This window comes from Planococcus citri, chromosome 4 (genome assembly GCF_950023065.1).
Source record: "Planococcus citri chromosome 4, ihPlaCitr1.1, whole genome shotgun sequence".
Classification (NCBI taxonomy): Eukaryota; Metazoa; Arthropoda; class Insecta; order Hemiptera; family Pseudococcidae; genus Planococcus; species Planococcus citri.
In genome coordinates this window covers 34,274,201-34,293,152 of record NC_088680.1, presented here as the reverse complement: position 1 = coordinate 34,293,152, position 18,952 = coordinate 34,274,201, and the positions used below count along the sequence as shown (strand labels likewise).

Below are 18,952 nucleotides of genomic sequence, written 5' to 3'. Positions count from 1 at the left end.
AAACCTTCAAAACCACCAAATTTATATCTATACTGAATCTCAGATCCGTCGTTATCTAGCTCTTTTGACAAAAATAAGAAAAATGTAGGTACCTAGGTATTTGAAAGCCCACTTTTTCAACAAAAAAAAATTCAACAAGTGCAATTTAGGGCCTCTCCAACTTTTTCCAAGTACTACATGTATACAACGCTACTTAAAATACTAATCGATGAAAACATTTACTTACTTTTTCCATCATAGTCTTAGTCTTATTATACGCGAGCCAATTAGACCTAGTCCATCGTAATCCGATTTCATAGGCGAGCTCTTGAGCCCACGAATCACCGGTACTGTCCAGCCCGAATATCATCATGTGCTGCAGCGGTGCCCAAGCATTCGGGAAATCCCACTGCTCTCCGGAATGCTCCAAAGTGGTAGGAATACCTCCCAGGTTATTCATAACCTGAGTCCTTTCCAGGTATTTCAACACCTTGGACACGTAGTACTCCTGTTTTTCTTTATGGTAACATCCGGTCCATAACGGGGCTATATTCGTAGGATAAAAATAATCGCGTTTTATTTCATCCATTATATCGTAATCGAGCCAAGCGCCGACTTCCTCGTGCCAGAGTACTTGTTCAACCGCCTCCAGCCACTCTTTGGCGATCTGCTCGTATTTCATGGTTTTATTGGGATTCTGCAGCAGCGAGTAAAAATTACTCAGGATACGAGCGTCCCAATACAACATGGAATTCAAATCGACCGGAATTATGTACGATGTTTTAATATTCGTAAGATTTCCTGTAACAAAAACAAACCAAAACAAAAATTCAACGTGAGTAATTGCTTCCGCAGCGTTGTACCTAGTACTTAAATTACAATAATTCTAAGTACATATATGGCCGAAGAAAAAAAGCTCTCGATGTTAACTTAGACTATATAGGTAAGGTATAGGTAGGTACTATAGTGTGGTAAATTTGGCACCACCGGCATAGTGGCGGCGCAGCTATGTTCTTTCAAGGTTTGTAATTCGGTTCTGAAATGAAATTAAAATTGCATACCAACTGTTTAATTACCGTGTTAAATTATTTTACATTTTATTCGGAAAATTTCGAGAAAACTCGATAGGATTTCAAATCGCCTACGATGATCAGTGTTTTACTCGATGAACCCTACCCTCACCCTCTGTTCCTTTCACCAAAAATTGAATTTACCTACGAACATACTTCGAAGAACGCTTTGCGACATTATATGGTCATTTTTTGGCACATCTTCGAATAGGTACTTTCTTACAGTATAGTCGTAAGCCCAGAAGCAGGGAGCAAATCGTATGCTTGTATGGAAAAGAAACCTGTAATTTCTGAAGGCAAGACGTTAGTTAAAGCGTATAAAGCTGACAGTCATGAATAACAATTTACTTTATTAACCTTGGCCACTTGACGATAACCACATCAGTGTTACTACAGGTCTTACTTCAATTATCAAGTAATTTAGACAATTTCCAAATATACACCGCACCACCATCACGTCGCCGCGATGTACAGTCTTCGTCTCACACACGTCATAGCGGCGAATTTTTATTTCTCTTTATTTATATTCTTCTATACCAAAATACATACTAACGCACAATACCGACACCGACGTTTATAAACTGCAGGTTCTTGTTACTTTATACAAGATTTGATAGACTAGGTATTGGCTAGGTTAGGTAGGTGCTTTGATTTAACCAAATGAAGAATTCAGATTCCCGAAACAACGTATAGTCGTATAACATTTTATTACGAACGAATGGCGATTGCGCAATCACATCGGTAATCAAGAACTGCATTTAATTTGTATACAATTTACACGTACCAATACACACACACACATACTTATGCATAATACTTATAGTATTAGGTGGTGCGGTAGCACGGTGACCTTGCGCGTAACTCTATTTAATTAATCGTAATCGTAATATGCGGCATGAATATACGAAACATCGATGTGAACTAAACAATTTCAAACTCATACATAGAAACAGGTATTCCATAGTATTTAAATAATGAAGGCACTCTTCTCAAATTTAAAACCACAATACGTTTGTATTGTACGTACCTATGAATATGAGATGGATCGAAAAATAAAAAAAAATAATAAAAAATTTAAAAAAAAATCAAAATGTAAGTAGGTACCTATATAATTAAGTATCTTGAATTTAGGTTACTCATTCATTAAGGGAGTTGATTTGAGATTGGAAATATTCCATTAAAAAATTCAGCCTCCTTGGAGCCATTCATAAAATAAACAATTTGAATTTCTACACTTCTCTAACTCCTTGACAATGAATAATCAAGACATTGAATGAGTTTTTGATTACCCTACTGCCTCCATCACCTCACCTGTTTTGAAACGAATGTTGGAAAAAATAGTTATTATCATTCTATCAGTGCGACAATTTTAGAGTCTGCCCTAATTTGTGTTCACGCAGATTTTTTTTTTAAATTTCATTATTTACTACTTATGAACTCGTACGCGAGCAAACTACCAAATAGACTAATATAGAGTCCGAGAGTCGAACACTCTACACACGACTTATTTCAATATAATGGAACTTGTCATTACCAGAAATTTCCGAGCGTTTCGGGAATATTCGTGGATAATTTATCAAATTAAAGACTCGAAAGAAAAATTGTCTGTTACAACGTGTAAATATAGAAATTAAAAATAACGAAGAGTAAACGATTCGTTCATTCCTCGTTCGCACTGTAAACGCGGTGACGTTGTTGAAATTTTGGCCCTTGTTCTAAAAATGACGAAACAAAATTTTAGTTCAATTGGAGATAGGTACTTACTATGAAAAAATTGATAGATCGAATCGGAAGAAAAAATGTCAGCCATTTTCAAAAATTAAAAAAAAAAACAAAAATTAAAAAAAAAATATTTTTATAAAAATATAAGTAAGTAGGTAAATTCAAAATTTTATTTTATCGAATTAAATGCTAAAAATTTTGAAAGTAGAATTACCTAACCTAGTTCTATTGAAATGATAACCTTGGAGAAAGTGAGGGAAAAGCCCGAAAGAAAACAAAAGACGAGCAAGATCACCTGAGACAGCGAACAAAATTTAAAAAAAAAATCAAAACCATTTTTTATTTTGCGGGCCTTTCTCATGTTGAAATTAAAATAAAAAAGAAACAATCTTTTTTTTTTTAATATGAGCTAACTAGTTAGTTATCAACTTATTTATTAAAGTTGTACATGTTTTAAACAAATGAAAAATAAAACCGTGTTTCAAACAAAAAAACTATTTAAAACGTTTTTTTTTTCAGTTTCTCGTTGAAAAAGAAGTGGAATTGAATTTAGATTTTCATTTTTCTTCCTGTACTTTTTTTTAGACAAATTTTGTGTTTTGATTTAAATTTTTCAATATTTCTTGACCCTTATAACTTTTTTTATGACGTCCAGGGTTGTACATGTTTGAAACAAAAATGTTTTTAACATGTTTAAAATACGTTTAAAACAAATTTAAAAAACAAAACAGTGTTTTTAACAAAAAAAAAAAGTTTTCCCTAAAAAAACTCGTTTTTTAAAAGTTTTTTTTATTGAAAAAGAAGTGGAATATAATGAACTGTATTTTTAGACTTTCATTTTTCTTCTTATTTTGTGTTTTGATTTCAATTTTTCAACATTTCTTGAGGCTTAGATAAATAAAATAAAATATTGAAATTAATAAAATAAACTAAAACAAAATAAAAAATATAAACCTACTACAATTAATGTTGATGAATGAACTAAACTCGAAGTTTTAAACAAGAAAAATACCTGTTAAAAAAATGTTTTGTTTTTTTTTTTTAAAAAAAGGGCTGCCAATTTCATTCACAAATTGTGATCGAATTTAATAATAATGTAAACGTTTTAAAATTTTCAATAAAAAATGAAAAAAATAAACCATGTTTCACGTGAATAATTCTGCATTCGTAATTAAAATAAAAAATGAAAAATTATAGGTACCCTTGAAGAGAATACATGCTGTTATTTTTCATGACACTCTCGAGTTCAAATATAAATGTACAGTGTATTCAATTCATTGAGTACAATATCATTGGGATTTCCTCAAACATGAATTGGGTAACTTGGGTATTCTCCGGTAAAATATCTCCTTTCAAACAGACAACATCAATGGATCACTTTCATTTATGCACTTCTAGGTACTTCACAATGAAGAAGGGAATTCCCACAGCGGTGCAATACAATACAGTACACGCAGTTCATTCGACTTGACAAGCTTGCAGATCATTTACGAGTATAAGTTAGGTACACACATTAAATTACGTGCTCACCTTTATTAGTTCCATTAGCAATGAACCATCTCGTACTAAAATCCCAACCGCTTTCAGCAGCTGATTTTAATTCGCTGTAGAAATCATCTTTATCTTCTTCGTCAGAAAATGTGCTTCCAGTTTCGTAATCTTCTCTGAAAAAATATGGAACACAAACAAAAACATTATTATAGCTAACAACTGTCAATTACCTGCGTATCATTAAAGTTAGCATACGCACTAGTTTATTGTTTAAAAAAAATCAATCTTGTACTCTACGCTAAATGTATAGTTACATGAGCACGTGGTCGATGTACTCAAAAACCAGCGGCAACGACTACGTTCAAATCCACTAGATATTTCTTTATACCTCTCTACCCTGCTCCGATCGATTCGCCACAACAACAGCAACGTTCCAAGAAACCACACGTCAATGGAGAGAGTATCGAGAGTCAAATAAGTTGCATATACGAACCGCCGTTTATACGTAGCATTTCCATTCCTCTAAAAGGTTCTACTCTGTATGATTCTAACTGTTATCTAACTTCGTATCGCGCTTTTGTTTTAGTGACTCGATGAATACAGGGAGATTTAACGTAAACACGAGCCAGTATACGTACAAATATTATGCCCACCATCGGTGGTTTACGGTCGTTTGTCGTTTAAACGATTAAAACCATTCATTCGCAAAGTATTTGCGCTTATTTACGAGAATTAATTGCATCTGTACGGAATGTGGCTCTGCATACGCAGCTTTGTGGTGCTGTGGAGGTGAAGGGCGGAGGCAATGTGAGAATTTCGCAATAAGGCCGAGTCTATGTCTATAAGGCAGGATGCAGACAAAATACGCGCGTCAATTTCAGGGTTTCCCAAACGTGAGTTTCTAGGAACCGGTGCGCTGCGGGGCATGCGTCCGAAACCCATTTTTTTGAACTTGGCTTAGCTATATGTAATGTGATGTATTTACATTCGAGTACGAGTATACCTTCGAGCTATGGACAATGTAAGTAAGTACATAACGTATGGTACCTACCGCTTACGTCACGTGAAATTTACGCGTATTTGCACGAGGCAGAAGGTGAAGCGACCACGACGCGACGACTGACGTTCCCTTCCCAAAAGTGAACCAGCATTGTGCAAAATTACCGATGCAAAACGTTGGTTCGCACTTGACAAAACCAACGACCACGCATTGTTAGTATTCGCACATCACAGATAGAGAGAATATTCCCCGATTCATGCCAATATTCATCGAGCATGGGTGCCATATAATAGTGTAGTAAGTCGGTACATCAATTCATAGGAATTATTGTGAATATTTTATAATTTTTCCTTGAGCCTCAAGCTTCATAGAACTAAAAATCTATATAATAATTTTAAACCAGAAAAAAATGAACTCCTCTTATCAAAAAAAACACAAAATTTGTTCACAAATCTTCAAAAATTAAAAAATGTTGCCCTAAAAATTTCTGGGAAAAATCGGAAAAACATTATGCAAATTTTAAAATTTACAGCCAAAAAACAAACTTTTGTTCTCGAATAAAAACATTGTTTACTAATCCTTTAAATACTAATTTTCAAAAGCGATTAATATGTACCTACTTATTAAAGCTTCCGAAAATTCAAACAGAAAAAAACACCACAAAAAGTTCTAAGCCAAAGTTTAAAAAATGGAATTCTAAATCACCAAGTAAAAATTTATTAAAAATTATTGCAAAAAAATTTCATTTTGAAATATACATGAAAAAGTTCCAAACTAAATCATCATTGAACAAAAATTACCACAAACAATTCACTTTAAATCATCACAAAAAAGTTCATTTGTCATCATCATCATCACTCGAAAAAAAATTCATTAGAATTCAGCACAAAAAAATCATTTGAAATCATCATGAAAAGTTCTGACAATGAGCTGAATTTAAAATAATAAAATTTTAAATCACTGGACGAAAATTTATTCTAAAAGTCATCAAACAAGTGCATTGAAGAGTAACACATAAAAATGCATTATTTTTAAAATATGTCACCACGAAAAAATTCTAAACTAAGATCATCATTCGTCACTGAACAATTTATTCTAAATCACAATAAAAAATGAACTTGAGGTCATGAAAAAATTAATTTGTCATAACTCAAAAAAAAAAAAAGAATTCAACACTAAAAAATTGTTTAAAAAAATGAAATTCTAAGGGTAGGTATAAAATATGACTTTTTTATGTTCTGGTGAATCCGGATGGCTTCTGGTGAATCAGTCACCAATATTCACAAGAAGTCATCAGGTGTACAAAATCACTCAAATATGGCCACTGCTTGGTGATTCTGTCTCCAAAAGGTCACCAGGGTATAAAATATGACTTTTCTATGTTCTGGCGAATCCTGGTGACTTCTGGTGAATCAGTCACCAAGATTCACAAGAAGTCACCAGGATTCACCAGATGAGGTCACCAGGTGTACAAAATCACTCAAATATAGCCACTGCTTGGAGAATCTGTCACTAAAAATTCACCAGGGTATAAAAAATGACTTTTCAAAGTTCTAGTGAATCCTGGTGGTTTCTGGTGAATCCGTCTCAATGATTCGCCAGGTGTGAAAAATCGCATACAAATGGACACTGCTTGGTGAACCTGTCTCTAAAAGGTCACCTGGGTATAAAATATGACTTTTCTACGTTCTCGTGAAGTCGTGAATCCTGGTGACTTCTGGTGAATCAGTCACCAATATTCACAAGAAGTCACCTGATGTACAAAATCACTCAAACATGGCCACTGCTTGGTAAATCTGTCTCCAAAAAGCCACCTGGGTGTAACATATGACTTTTCTATGTTCTGGTGAATCCGGGTGACTTCTGGTGAATCAGTCACCAATATTTACAAGAAGTCACTTGGTGTACAAAATCACTCAAACATGGCCACTGCTTGGTGAATCTGTCTCCAAAAAGTCACCCGGGTATAAAATATAACTTTTCTATGTTCTGGTGAATCTTGGTTACTTCTGGTGAATTAGTCACCAAGATTCACCAGAAGTCACCAGGTGTACAAAATCGCTCAAAAATAGCCACTGCGTGGTGATTCTGTCTCCAAAAAGTCACCTGGGTATAAAATACGACTTTTCTATATTCTGGTGAATCCTGATGACTTCTGGTGAATCAGTCTCAAAGATTCACCAGAAGTCACCACGTGTAAAAAATCTCATACAAATGGACACTGCTTGGTGAATCTGTCTCCAAAAAGTCACCTGAGTAATAAAATATGACTTTTCTATGTTCTGGTGAATCTTAGTTTCTTCTGGTGAATTAGTCACCAAGATTCACCAGAAGTCACCAGGTGTACAAAATAGCATAGAAATGGTCACTGCTAGGTGAATCTGTCTTCAAAAGGTCACCAGGGTATAAAATACGACTTTTCTATGTTCTGGTGAATCCTGGTGACTTCTGCTGAATCAGTCACCAAGATTCACCAGAAGTCAACAGGTGTACAAAATAGCATAGAAATGGTCACTGCTAGGTGAATCTGTCTTCAAAAAGTCAGCAGGGTATAAAATATGACTTTTCTATATGTTCTGGTGAATCCTGGTGACTTCTGGTGAATCAGTCACCAAGATTCCCCAGAAGTCACCAGGTGTACAAAATAGCATAGAAATGGTCACTGCTAGATGAATCTGCCTTCAAAAAGTCACTGGGGTATAAAATATGACTTTTCTATGTTCTGGTGAATCCTGGTGACTTCTGGTGAATCAGTCACCAAGATTCACCAGAAGTCACCAGGTGTACAAAATCGCTCAAAAATAGCCACTGCTTTGGTGATTCTGTCTTCAAAAAGTCACCCGGGTATAAAATATGACTTTTCTATGTTCTGGTGAATCAGTCACCAAGATTCACCAGAAGTCACCAGATGTACAAAATCGCTCAAAAATGCATTATCACAGCTTGGCGAATCTGTCTGCCAAAATGTCACCAGGGTATAAAATATGACTTTTCTATGTTCTGGTGAATCCTGGTGACTTCGGGTTAATGTTGGTGACTAATTCACCAGAAGTCACCAGGTGTACAAAATCGCTCAAAAATGGTCAAAGGTTGGCGAATCTGTCTACCAAAAAGTAAAAGGGTATAAAATATGACTTTTTAATGTTCTGGTGAATCCTGGTGACTTCTGGTAAATCAGTCACCAAGGTTCACCAGAGGTCACCAGGTGTACAAAATCACTCAAATATAGCCACTGCTTGGCGAATCTGTAACTAAAAATTCACCAGGGTATAAAAAATGTCTTTTCAATGTTCTGGTGAATCCTGGTGACTTCTGGTGAATCAGTCACCAAGATTCACCAGAAGTCACCAGGTTTAAAAAATCGCTCAAACATTGGTCACTACTTGGTGAATCTGTCACGTAATACTCACCAGGAAGTTGAATATGAATTTTCTATGGTTCGGTGACTTCTTGGTGACTGATTAACCACCTGTCACCAAATACATACTTAATACAATAAATGTGATGCAGTTCATGAGATTTGAAGTCTTCGATTTTCTCAATCAACACTTGATTTTAGTGGTACTTTCGGAACTGGGCCATTTTTCCCAAAAGAAGTTGACGAAAGGCTAGAGTTCTCTCCTCCCAGGGGCACTTCTGGAGCTAACAATTTCTCTGAGTTACTTTCACCTCGAAATGAAGGGTTTCACTGAATTGTCTAGAAAATCTCACAAAAATTTAGTTTTCGATTCGCTATGATGTGTCTCACTATACCTAGTATCAGACTTCATCAATTAAAAATTACCAAAAAAAATTATTGAAAAGAAGAACAAAAAAAATTCAAATTAAATTTCACTTATTAATATGGAGATGCAGATCCCACAGCAAACCTATAAACTTTACTAACTACGTATTTTAATGAAAACCGAAACAAACTTTTTGTTTTATTGCATTTTTTTTTCGGTACAAAAAAAAAATGAAAAATGAAAACAAGTCTCTACGATGGGAATTTTTTGTAACTTCGTAAAAAAATGTATTTGACTTGGGGTGTGACATTGAACTTATGATGAGTGTACTTAGCCTTGACCAGTATTTTAGTGATTTTTTGAAAGTTTGATGAACTTTTTCAAATTATTTTTGTAAAAACCACAGTAAGTGGGTAATACTACACCGATTTCCGGGGTTTTGGAAATTTAAAATAGTGGCAAGAAAGGGAAATAGTTGGAAGGTGTTTTAGGGCTCCTTTGTTTGAATTGAACCATAGTGTTATCGGTCTAGTTCCGTATCTCAAACTCAAAGGAGTTGGGCTCCAGAACCAAATATCAATTTTCAGTTCCATATGGTACACAACTTTCCCCTACCTATAATTTCATTTAGCTTCAAGATCATCTCTGGAAAATGCATTCGAAAATTGAAAAATGGAAAAGCATTTATACACCACATTAGTCAACTTGAAGCAAAACAACGTATATGGTCTTTTAAACAGCCCAACAATAGCCCAAGTATAGATTTTGAAATCAAACAAACCATAGGACTTTTGCAAGGGCGTATTAATTCAACAAATTCGTGAAATCTGCCGTTCGTTTGTTAATTTCAAATAGGTAAATTAGGTTCGAACGGAGAGCTTCCAAGACCTCGACTAGACTCATCCAAGCGCAGTTTATACCTGAAAAGGCCGCTAACCGACTCATTAAAAATTATCTCCCATCGTTGGCTAGCTCGCTTACCTAAGTAATTACCAACCAATGTACTTACATTAGAATGAACGAAAAAAAAAATCTCTAAAAACAAAGCGAGAAACGAAAAAATTAATAAACAATTAACGCGTTCGCCGCGATGCGGTCGCACTAATAGGCGTGTAAAATTAACTTATAATTATCGATTATTATACACTATTTTCTTTAATTGAAAAATAAAAGAAAAAACTTCTCGCGCCTGCCTCCTTCGCGTCATTGAATTATAGAGTAACTTTATCACTGCATTATAATTAATCAATCGTAATGTTTGACCAGAAAGCACTGTCGCAATGTATTTTTTTTCCATCGAGCTGTGGGGAGATTTTTTTTCACCTGCGTTCTCGGATCACCTCCGCCGAAAAGTGAAAGCGTGCAAATTAAAGCGCGAATTTATGACGACGCGCGCGTAATCTGGGTTTACGATATCGTCGTGGTATGATAATTACTCGAATAATTTTGCCCATAGGCTCTTTCGGATTCTTATTGCCTATACTCGATCATAGAATGACTACTGTGTAGAGTATTCAGCACACTAGTCGGTAATTTGGCCAAATTAATGAGGGTTATATTCTCGTTTCTAGGAATATACTACTACAACAGGTTGGGCAATTTATGCGATTCGAGTTATGAACATATGTATATGAACGTCATTCATTAATATCTACATTTTGATGTAGGGAACTGGGTAATATTTTTCAAACTAACCTTTCATCAACGTATTGTTGAACTCCACCACCTTGAGTGACTGACAATTTTTATGAAAATTTCAACGATTACAGCGATAATAAAGGGAGTAGAGGATTGAATGATAAAATTTAGCCTTCGGAAACCTCTATTTCAAATGCAAGTTTGTTTTTCAGTGATGATTCTGTATGTCTACTTGTACACATCAAAGCAACTCATTACCTACAAGCGAAAGAATATAAAAGGTGCATCTTCCTTCTCAGTTGTTTCATAAGCGATCATCGAAATTTTGTAGGAACACAAAGCATAGCCTACCTATTATGCAAACAATCAATTACAGCAGATTCGTGGCTTGATGCACGATGAGTCATACTAAAGTACCTTGCTGCATCGGGTTGATTGTAAAAATTTGAATAGTTGTAGACTGTGGATTTCCCATTTTCGTGACTCCGTTACTTAACGTAGGTAGGTATAATGTTTACAAGGATTAGGGGGCAGGTAGAGAGCTGGTTTATGTGAACGTGAGCGACGTCACTAGAGCGTGATACGATTACTACGATTGTTTGAATTTTGAAATAATCGCTAGCGAAGCACTGCCATCGCCATCAGGAACATAGGTAGGTATAATTACCTACTTGTAGAAATCGTTATTCCGCGCAGTTTCAGAGAAAACGAATACCTGAACTGTATAGTCATATAGTCTGAAGAGGATTCACTTTCCTTTATAAAGGATCATACGATCGTAAAAATGATTTCACGGATTATTTCTGCGTGATAAAATCAAATCAAAACCTGAACAAAAACAAATTCTTTTCAATTTTGGTTTTTCTTTTTTTCTACTAGTAGGTAGTTTGACTTCAAACTGATTAATAGAGGACATTACCAGTGACTTTTTGAAAAAATTGCGATTCGTGATTCGAATCAATTTTTACGCGATTCTGCCCACTCCTGATCTATATATAACTTTCATTCCTGTAAGTCTACCCATTAGGGTGAACCGCCCCAAAAAAAGGATAATAAATTGGACATAATTCGCAGGGGTGGTACTTTTTGAGTTGGAAAGCATCCAGAAAAAGATTGAATCCTCAAGACCAAAGAAGGGCGGATACAGGGGGTCTCGAAGTAGGCTCATTTTTGAAAAAGCGGTATTTTTTGACTTCGTTACTCCGTAAGCATCTGGAAAATTTTAGATAAAAGCAATAAAAAGGTACGGTTTGAGTTTTTACAACCTTTTGAACCATTTCCAAATCGATTCGAAAGTACTCGACGTACTTTTAGTCTCCAGCCGGACGTTCAAAAGTTTGGCAAATTGAGACATTTGAGATTTTTCATTAAACATATCTACTGACGAAAATTTTAGTAGGTATTAGGTACCTAAATTCTATTTTTTTTTTAAACTCTCACGCATTTAGCGTACCTACGTGAGAAGATCGACTTTTCTTCAAATAAAAATCTTTTACGAACGAATTGATTCACTTTTTTTGAAATATTTGTACAGCAATTGATCAGTTTACAATCGAATCGAATCACTTACAAACGATTGTCGATTAAAAAAATTGTTTACCTACAGGAATTGATCTGTTTTCAAGAATTGAATCAAATCGAATCGAATCGAGTCATTCAAAACCGATTGGCGATTGAACAAACTGATTGATTTCTAGGTGAATCATTCACGAACGAATTAATTTGTATAAGTGACTCGTTCGCGAACAAATTGATTCGTATCAGAGACTCGTTCGCGAACGAATCGATTCATTTACTCAATTTTTAATGAATCATTTGCGAACGAATTGATTCGTATAAGTGACTCGTTCGCGAACGAATCGATTCAGTTACTCAATTATTGATGAATCATTCGCGAACGAATTGATTCATATGAGTGACTCATTCGCGAATGAATCGATTCATTTACTCAATTTTAGGAGAATCATTCACGAACGAATTGAATGATTTTAATGAATCATTCACGAACAAATTGGTTCGTATAAGTGACTCGTTCGCGAAAAAATTGATTCGTATAAAAGACTCGTTCGCGAACGAATCGATTCATTTACTCAATTTCTGATGAATCATTCGCGAACGAATCGATTCAGTTACTCAATTTTTGATAAATCATTCGTGAACGAATTGATTCGTATAAGTGACTCGTTCGCGAACGAATCGATTCAGTTACTCAATTTTTGATAAATCATTCGTGAACGAATCGATTCATTTGCTCAATTTTTGGTGAATCATTCACCAACGAATTGAATTATTTTTTGTGAATCATTCGCGAACGAATTGATTCGTGTAAGCGGTGTAAGTGATTCATTCCCGAGAGAATTGATTCATTTACTAAATTTTAGGTGAATCATTCGCGAACAAATTGGTTCGTATAAGTGGCTCGTTCGCGAACGAATCGATTCAGTTACTCAATTTTTGATAAATCATTCGTGAACGAATTGATTCGTATAAGTGACTCGTTCGCGAACGAATCGATTCAGTTACTCAATTTTTGATAAATCATTCGTGAACGAATCGATTCATTTACTCAATTTTTGGTGAATCATTCACCAACGAATTGAATTATTTTTTGTGAATCATTCGCGAACGAATTGATTCGTGTAAGCGGTGTAAGTGACTCATTCCCGAGAGAATTGATTCATTTACTAAATTTTAGGTGAATCATTCGCGAACAAATTGGTTCGTATAAGTGGCTCGTTCCCGAACGAATCGATTCATTTACTCAATTTTTGGTGAATCATTCACCAACGAATTGAATTAATATTTTTTGTGAATCATTCGCGAACGAATTGATTCTTGTAAGAGTTGTAAGTGACTCATTCCCGAACGAATTGATTCATAAATTAAAAAATTGATCGATTCGTTGGCGAATGGTTCTTTCAAAAAATTTATCAATTCGTTCATGAATGATTCACTAAAAATTGAGAGTCGTATTATGAAAATTTCTATTAAAAGCTAATTTTACAATTCAGAAATTGTAAGAATATCACTGTAGTTGGGTACTATTTTTTTTTTTTTTTTTGATCTTATAGTTAATTACATATAAATAAATTTTGAGGGAAATTTCCCTTAAGATTTTGTAAAGCAGTGTAGTCAATCTAATACAAATGAAATAAATGATCAATGATGAATCTATTCAAAATTAATACTTTGTCTGCAATACATACATTAAAAATAATATCGAGAAAAAAACAAAATCTTATCCTGACCGGTGATGGAAGAGCGACATTTTTGAGCGTTCCCACTCCGCTCTTGCTCACTTGCTTCCAGAAAATTTTAAATTGGGAGGGGATTTTAAAAGCACCCTCGAATTGAGTCGCCAATGATTCAGGGGGATGTAAAAGCTCAATCGCACCTTTTTAGTGGTGTTTCCGAAATTTTCACCCATGCTTAGAAGGTGCTCAGGTCAAAATTCCAATCCAAAGTACCACCCCTATGAGGTCCAACTTACTCCTACACTTAATCAGGTCGTGCATCAAAGAAAAATAAATTTTTAATTTTTGTCAAAAATAACGAACTGACCCATCGTTTCTAAGCGATTTCGATACATAAGTGGGTACCTACACTATACCTACTAATAACAAACAAAAATAAAATAATCGTAAATAACGCTAAGAAAGTAAATTAGATGTGGCTGTAAATCACGCGGTAATGCAATTTACACAGCATAATTGAGGTTTAGAAATTCTTTTACGATGATTTTTAAATTTTTCAAACAAGTAGTAAAATCTTTTCCGACAAATTAGAGAGATGCTCCCTGAAAACCTTAAATAAACGCGACAATGAAAAATTAGAAATTGCATAATATGTAATGTGTACATATTTGTTATAGAGGCAGCGTCGTGAAAATATATAACGTAGGTAATAAAATGACGTTCCTCTAAAAGATAACGTGATGTCTCTTTTTTGACATCCTGGCCAAATATTGAGTCACTTAGTCATTTGTAGCCAACATAAATTTACACACGCTGAGCGATAATTGAAAATAAAACAAAACAAAAATACCAAAAAAAAAACGTAGGTACTCGACATACCTGTACGATTCCGGTCTCGGTCCATAACTTCCTTCTTTGTACCTCGCCAGCGTATAATGTTTGCCATCTTTTTCGATCTTCACCGTACGATTTCTCATCCAAAATTCAAACTCTTTCTCCATCGTATCGATATGCTCTTCGATAAAAGTTAGATTTTTCGTATGTTCGTAGTACAGCTGTATCATCGGCAACAGGAGCGGAGGATGGGATCTCATTAGATAATAAATACGTCCGCCATTCGGTATATGGCCGTAAGTTTTAACAATATGTAGGAAATTTTCGATCATACCGCGCACCGTATCCGTCATTTCGGAAAGTATTAAACCTTTAAGGATCCAATACGAATCCCAATAATAAAACTCGCGAAATCTTCCGCCCGGAACGATAACCGCGTTCGGAACGTAGATTATCGAATACAGTTCGGGATGCTCTCTGATATCGGTTTTAATTTTTCTACCTAAAAATTTCCATAATAAATTTAAATGTGTGGCCCAGTCTTTGAAACGTTTATCTTTAATTTTGGATAAAAACTCCGGATTCTGTTTCCAATCCGGCGGATCCCACGCTTGGAATTCGCTTCCTTCTCGATCGAAATTCTCCTTGACGAAGTTCTGGATTTCCAGCTTGGTCGGCATGCTTTCTGTCTCGTTCATGAGGACTTCGAATTTTTGCAGCACGTCTGCCGGCGATGTTTTGATTTTCATGTCTACGAATGTTTTCGAATCGGTGTAGATGCCCGCCATCTGTATCGTGTGTAGCAGTTTGCCGTGACAAAATATCGTACTGTAATGGAAAGAAAAACAAAAGGAAAATATATGTTAGTTCTCAGATCATGCTAACAAACAAAAAGCAGTAAAATAGAAAACAAGTTATCAGCTAAGTATTTCGACAATTGCGAGAGGGGTTGCGCTAAATTTATCGACACAAGTGCGGTCAACCCCCCCCTCAATTTGCTTTATTGAATCATTGAATCAGAAATGTTTCACCCCTCTCCCCTCCTTTAATAACATATAATTCAAAAGATGAAAAATTCACCAAAAAAATAATAATAATACCTACATGTAAATAAAATAAATTATAAGTACATAAATTCATCAAGAATAGTTAGGTAGGTACCTACTACCTACTACCCTAAACAAATTTCAAGCAAGTTCATTTTATATACCAATTCTGAGCTAAAAAATGTTAAAATTTCGTCATTTTCTTAACTCTTTGGAGGTTCTCTAAGTTCTCTTGTTGGGGAAACAAAGTGCTTGGAAGAGTGTAATAGGGTACCCTGCTCAATTGGCTAAACTACAGTTTTGAAAAAGCTCAAATCCTTCATTTCCAACAAAACAAATGAATACACATTTTTTTCAAAAATAATTCAACAACGTGAGTAAGTACCTACCTAAAAAACATTTGTCAAAAGCACTTTTTGAAAAAAAAAAAACTTCAATTAGGTACCTAAGTAATGAGAAAAAAATCGTACCTAATCAAGATAGTAAGTATAAAAAAGATCATCTGGCGTTCACAAATTGAGCAAGAACAAAAACTTGGTGAAAGAGCTATTTCAAAATTTTCATTTTCCAAAATGATTTTTCTTCGAAAGCTCAACAGCTTTCTTGTGATTTGGCCAATTTGGTAGAGTACTCTAGTACATTCTTCGAAGCAATTGGTTTCCCCAACATGGGAACCCAGAGAACCTCCAAAAGGTTAAGCACATTGATCGGAAACAAAAATTAAACAATTTTTTGAGAAGCAGTTTTTTTTTGTAATTTCGATTTTTTTCTATATTTCTGGCTGTTTTTAGGCATTTCTTATCAATTTTTTTTGACGATACACTATTGTCAATATTGATTTTTCATAACGATATATCGATATTGGATCTCATACCTATATCAATTTATAAAGTTCAAGATATCGATAGGTATGTCAACATCACTATATTCCAGAGCAACAGAAATTTCAGGAGCTAAACCCCATTTTTTGTTTTTTTTTTATGTATTTTTAAAAACTAAATGAAAGCCTAGGTACATATTAAGAAAAAGGGCGTTAGTGGCCCTTAACGCTCTTTTTCCAGCGTAGGTTACAAATCTAGGCCAAAAAATGCAGGAAAAATTTCACCAAGTTGACTTACAAAAAGCTAAAATTTGGAAAGTATCCCATTTTCGATCCTCCAAATCGATTAGGAACGGTTTCAAGCCATTTTGAGCAATTCTAAAGCCTCCCACAAATTTTTGAATGTGCAAAATTTGCAAAGTCAAAATAGGTTAGTGTCCAAAAAATCGATTTGGTTTTTTTTTTATGGATTTTGGTAGTACTCAGTGTGCAGAATCCGCCTGTGGTGGTTAAAACGTTCGCGAACGATTCTTTTGACCCTAAATTCAAAGTTAAAAAAATAGAGCAACTACAAAAAAAGTTTGAAAAATTTTTTTTTTGTGATTTTCTTGAAAAGTATGTTCTGGGGAGTCAATATGCAAATTTTTAGGGCAATCGGCCCACATTTGGAGGATTAGTGCCATTTTATTGAAATTTGAATGAGGCTTAAGCTGGAAAAATCAACTCTTTTCACCTTGAACAAAATTTTTGAAAAAATTGAAAAACTCAATAAATAACTTTATTTTATATTAATAATCCATTCTTGGTAGTTTTCGCGAAATTTTTAGCGCAAAATTTTAAAAAAACGAAATCGATTTAGGGAAATTTCGATTATTGGCCTTTGGCAACCCTGATTTTGAAACAAAATGTCAGGTTATGTTGGCACCCCTTGTGGCCAAAAGTAGTCCAAGTTTCAGGGACCTACGAATCATACATCGCCGAACACATACGAGTAGATTCAAAACTTCAAATGTCCGTCCTGTAAAATTTACGTTTTGGACACTAACCTGGTTTTCTCGTGACAGATCACAATTTAGATAGATACTTCTACTTACTTTGTATACCCTAACTTCAACACGCCAAGTCAACTGGAAATGGTTTTACGTTGCTTTGAAGCCTCCAACCATTTTTTGGGAGGAACTGGGAAAAATTTTAGTTCCCCCCAAAAATGCCATAAAATCTGTCAAAATGAACTTCATGTGATCAAAAATAAATTTTGTTACATAAAAAATAATTATTTTTAGAGAATATTTTTTTGAGAAAGTTTTTTACAAAAGACTTTTTCTTCAAAACAACGTAGGTACCTATATACCCTTTGTTTGTTCTATAAAGTATTCATTTCCCTTTCAAAAATGAAGTTTTCAGTTTTTCTTCAACTTTAAGAAAATCTGGATTTCCAAAACATCGTTGGTGGCTTCAAAATGTCTTGAAACAGTTGATTAAAACCACCTCCAGTCGACTCAGCATGTTGAAAATAAGGTAGATTTAAAGTAAATTTTAGCTTTTAAACTTCTTTACAATTAGGTAAAATTTTGCGGAAATTTTCGGAGGTTTCAGAACTGCTCAAAATAGTTAGAACCATGATTTCTAATCAATTCAGGGGTCAAAAATTGGGTGCAAACCAACTTTTAGCTTTCTAGATCAACTTAGGAAAATCTTGTTCTTTATTTTTCAAATGGCCTTTTTTGGGTACTTTTGGGTGGCCACTTTTGGATTTCTACAATTTTAAATTTACATCTTTTTATCCAAGTAGTCACTAAAAAAGTAAAGGTAGCTGAAAATAAAGTTTTCTACGTAAGTAGGTAAGTACGTTTTTCCCATGAAAATGAAAATTTATCAACATCTCTCGCAATAAAATGAATACGTAGCTGATACTAACTAACTGAACAAAACGATTTCAGAAATGTTTTAATCACCTTCGAGTTAATTTTGAGCAAACGGGGAGGGGCAAAGGGGACATGAAACCATCGAAGTATAGACGCGAATCGGACGGAATTTTAATCTTCTCTGGCGAATAATTTACTTCGTTATCGTCATATTAATTTTTGGCACACGGTCGACTATTTACAATGCGTGTATGACTGTGTATTGTGTACCAACGTGGACGTTTTTAGTTTGAAAATATCATCACCTGACATAAGTCTACGACTTTAAGTACATTCGAATGTGGGTAGGGTAGGTAAGAACTAAGAATCGCACACATCGCAAATTTGAACAGCTTAAAGCCACCGATTCATTCGTGTTATTTGCATCGCTCAACGTCCTACATCATCGTGTAAAGGTGGAATAAATTCCATACTTTGAGATGTACGAGTACATATCACCGTTGTCACAACTCGCAATTCAAATTACGTAACATGGACGAAAACAACATAACACTATTTTAACACATTA

At 34.7% G+C, this 18,952-nt stretch overlaps 1 protein-coding gene across 2 annotated transcripts in view; it reads right to left on the bottom strand.

Moving 5' to 3' along the window:
• The window catches only part of Treh (Trehalase), a 63,685-nt gene that overhangs the window by 6,956 nt on the left and 37,777 nt on the right, over positions 1-18,952 (bottom strand). For both annotated transcript variants that reach the window (XM_065359607.1, XM_065359608.1), the window contains exons 2-4: positions 14,699-15,481; positions 4,302-4,435; positions 227-780 (exon numbers count right to left, since the gene is read on the bottom strand). In XM_065359607.1, coding sequence (XP_065215679.1) covers positions 227-780; positions 4,302-4,435; positions 14,699-15,481 — 1,471 coding nt within the window. The remainder of the gene's footprint in view (positions 1-226; positions 781-4,301; positions 4,436-14,698; positions 15,482-18,952) is intronic.